General features: G+C 42.4%; 1 protein-coding gene across 1 annotated transcript; it reads right to left on the minus strand.

Moving 5' to 3' along the window:
• Positions 1-570: 570 nt before the first annotated feature.
• Positions 571-1,984, minus strand: LOC148867219 (peroxidase P7-like). Its single transcript, XM_088979561.1, has 3 exons — positions 1,717-1,984; positions 1,360-1,551; positions 571-1,281 (listed from the first exon to the last, which is right to left on the minus strand). Exons 1-3 carry the CDS (start codon positions 1,930-1,932, stop codon positions 730-732), a joined length of 960 nt encoding a protein of 319 aa, XP_088835687.1. The 5' UTR covers positions 1,933-1,984; the 3' UTR covers positions 571-729.
• Positions 1,985-3,110: the final 1,126 nt, after the last annotated feature.

The following is a 3,110-nucleotide window of genomic DNA, read 5'->3' on the forward strand; positions in this document are numbered from 1 at the left end:
GGTAAGACACAGAGACAGAAAGAAGTCGCGACGGCGAGAGACTGAGAGAGCGAGACTGAAAGAATGGCGCCTTCGCTGTGTTTCCATTCTCTTTTTTGTTCGGGTTTCTGAGTGCGAGAGACTAAAAAGCAAAAAACGAAGGGCAGAGGAAGACAATAAACAGTGTCATTTTCCTTTCTTGAAATTTAAAAAAAATATTTTATTTTAATTATTTTATAAAATATTATCTTTTACTGGTATTCAGGGCAAAAAATTGCCCTTATCTGATAGAAACCCGAACCTGTAAAGTCCATTCGAATTAATGAAAGCTGAAAAGGTCCATTCATTTGTTGGGTGGCATTTCTGGGCCCTTTGGGCTATATTAGAGGAGAATCATGGGCACTCGCCTGGTCAAAGTAGTCAGCCCATTGCATTTAGGATGCAGCAGCATGATTGGGTAACCAAAAACATTTCCTGTTCATATCTTCATCTTCTATTATTCGTGGGTAATGTTTTCTATGAGATGATGAGACAAGAACTAGCCAATCTTCATTAAAAATGGAATCTAGAGAGAGAGAGAGAGAGAGAGAGTAGAGTAAAGGTGTTCCATTTAACTTAACAGAGAACGAAAAGGAAAATGAATAAAAGGGAAGGGTGACAAGCAATGCCCAACCCTCCATTTCAACAGTTTGAAGGCACATGACCTCTGTTATTTTTTCTTATATATAATTAAAAAAGGTAGGAGGAAAATCAGTTGACCCTCCTGCAGTTCAACCTAATCTCTCCATTGGTTCCAGTGAGGGGACTGATATTGCCCATCCTCACCATGGCAGCAGAAAAATCGCGTGCGAAAGAGGTCCCATCAGTACTATAGGAGCGAACCAAAGAATCCTGGGATCCACCGTTGAAGAGCTCCTGGTCTGAATGCAGCAGCCCACGCCTAGTCACAAGGTTCCCATAGTAGTTGTTATCAAACCGGGCTGGGGTCTGTATGTCAAGCGGGGCCAAATTGGCATCGCCACCCGTCGCCGGGCAACTCGCCCTTCTCGTCGCTGCGAAGTTGGCGTCGATGTTGGTGTCGTTGTATATACGGTTTCGGAAGGTGCGACACTGAGCCTGGCCTATGGTGTGGGCGCCCGACAGCACCGTCATGTCCCGCGCGCTAAGGCCCTTGGCAGCAAACTTGGATACGAGGCTGGAGAGGTTTTCGCTTGGCCCAGGAATCTGGCTGTTGGCTCCACTTTGGCTCGCTGTTCTTGCATCTCGTCGTCCTAGTGGCACATTCCATGTAGGTCCTCCCAGCTGCAATTACAGAAAACGCTCAGAGAGAGAGAGAGAGAGAGAGAGGGAGAGAAAGAGAGAGTAGGCTGTGATGCTAACCAACACTACTCCATCTCGTGCAGCAAGAGCGAGGATGTCTGCACATGACACAGTCGCATTGCAAGAGGCCTCCACTTGAGATTTAATGGAGTCGATCACTTCGAACCCACGTGCTGAGTTTCGGTTTGGGGCTGCGTTCTTTTCCCCGGTAAAGGTAGCTGTGTCGTCGAGCAGGATTGACGCGTCACAACCCTGGATTGGAACAGTCATTGAAGTGTTAGCTAGCTAGCCTAGACCAGAGAAAATATGTGTTGATTAATTCTTGTATTAATGTATGTAACAACTGTACGTAACACACAAAGAGACAGTGAAGACAGAGACAAATTAAGGGGATAATAGGGTGTTGAAGGTGGATACGTTAACAAAGCAATCGTGGAAGAAAAGGCGAAGGATGGAGGCACCCAGTCGCCTTTCTCTATTGACAGCTTGCCTCATTCCATTGCGAACGATGGTTGGTAGGTTAGGGCAAGTATTGGCGTAAAAGTTTGTCGAGAGCTGTGCATGGGCTGAGTACGCAAGGAGGGAAAGGAGAGACAGCGTGACAAAGAGTTGGGTGGTAGTTGTAGAGGCCATTGCTCACAACTCTGGGTATCGGAAGCTTAGACTGATTATTAGCTTGTGACGAGAGAAAGGTCGCAGTCCTCTACTTATATAGCAATATAGCATAAAGTAGGCATATGTCGTGTATGCATGGGAAGAGTAAGGGACAGAGAGAGCGAGAGAGATGAAAAGTAGTGGAGCTTAATTTCAAATTTTGCAGCTGGGAACGCGGTTTGTGGTTTACTTTGGCCGTTTCTCCTCCAAACTGAAAGCGCTTTTAGGAAGGGAGAGAGAAGTAACCTCTTCTTTTTTGTTTTTCAAACCAATGTTCACATTGTCGCGGTCCCGATGAAGCTGCTGTTACATCAGGAAGGTGTGAACATTGAACACTGAAGTCGCTGATAAACCCCTTAATGTTTTATTAAGAGTTAACTTAATTTTGATACGAACACTGTCTAATTAGCGCAGGGATCGATAAAATAAAAAATCATGGCCTAAGATGTACTGCAGTGGTCCATCAAGAACCCACTTCATCTAATTCAAGGTAGGGTCATGGCAATAAATCAAACACTTTGATTCAATTGTTTCAACTCAGGGCTACCACACTGTTCGATTTAAAGGGTCCCCTACATGACTGAGTATATCACCACTGTCATTCAAACTCATGTGAGCAAATTAAGGCAGCCTTTACCTCTAATCAGAAATTCAGAATTGGATAGACAATCGGGGAATGTAACTAAATATCATCCAAAATTTTAGATTTAGATACAGATCATTCATAGTTAAAAGTCTTGACTTAATTTATTAAATTAGAATAATGAACAATCCCTTCTCTCATTTCCACCATATATGGTGTTCTATGTTCATGAGAAGATATCCAATAAACTTGGAACTTTATTTTCCTTTTATTTTATTTTTTTATTTGAAGTTATCTTTTCATGAATATATATCAAAATTTTATTGGGTTGGTATAAAATTATTACACAAATTTCTAACCACAAACTTACTTCCATGTGGGGTACTTGTGACCCTCTAATTTGTTAAAAGTAAAGTAAAATAGGACCCATCAATGTTCTTCTGATTAAAATTCTCAAGTACCCAAAGGTGGCACTTAACCATATCTGATCCATGCTTCATGTTCCCCCCAAAAAATCCAAATTTATTAGTAGCTAATAATCTCCATGGTGAATGTGGTTCCAAATTTATCACTC

Source organism: Nelumbo lutea, chromosome 3 (genome assembly GCF_056320005.1).
Source record: "Nelumbo lutea isolate HS-2025 chromosome 3, American lotus-T2T, whole genome shotgun sequence".
Classification (NCBI taxonomy): Eukaryota; Viridiplantae; Streptophyta; class Magnoliopsida; order Proteales; family Nelumbonaceae; genus Nelumbo; species Nelumbo lutea.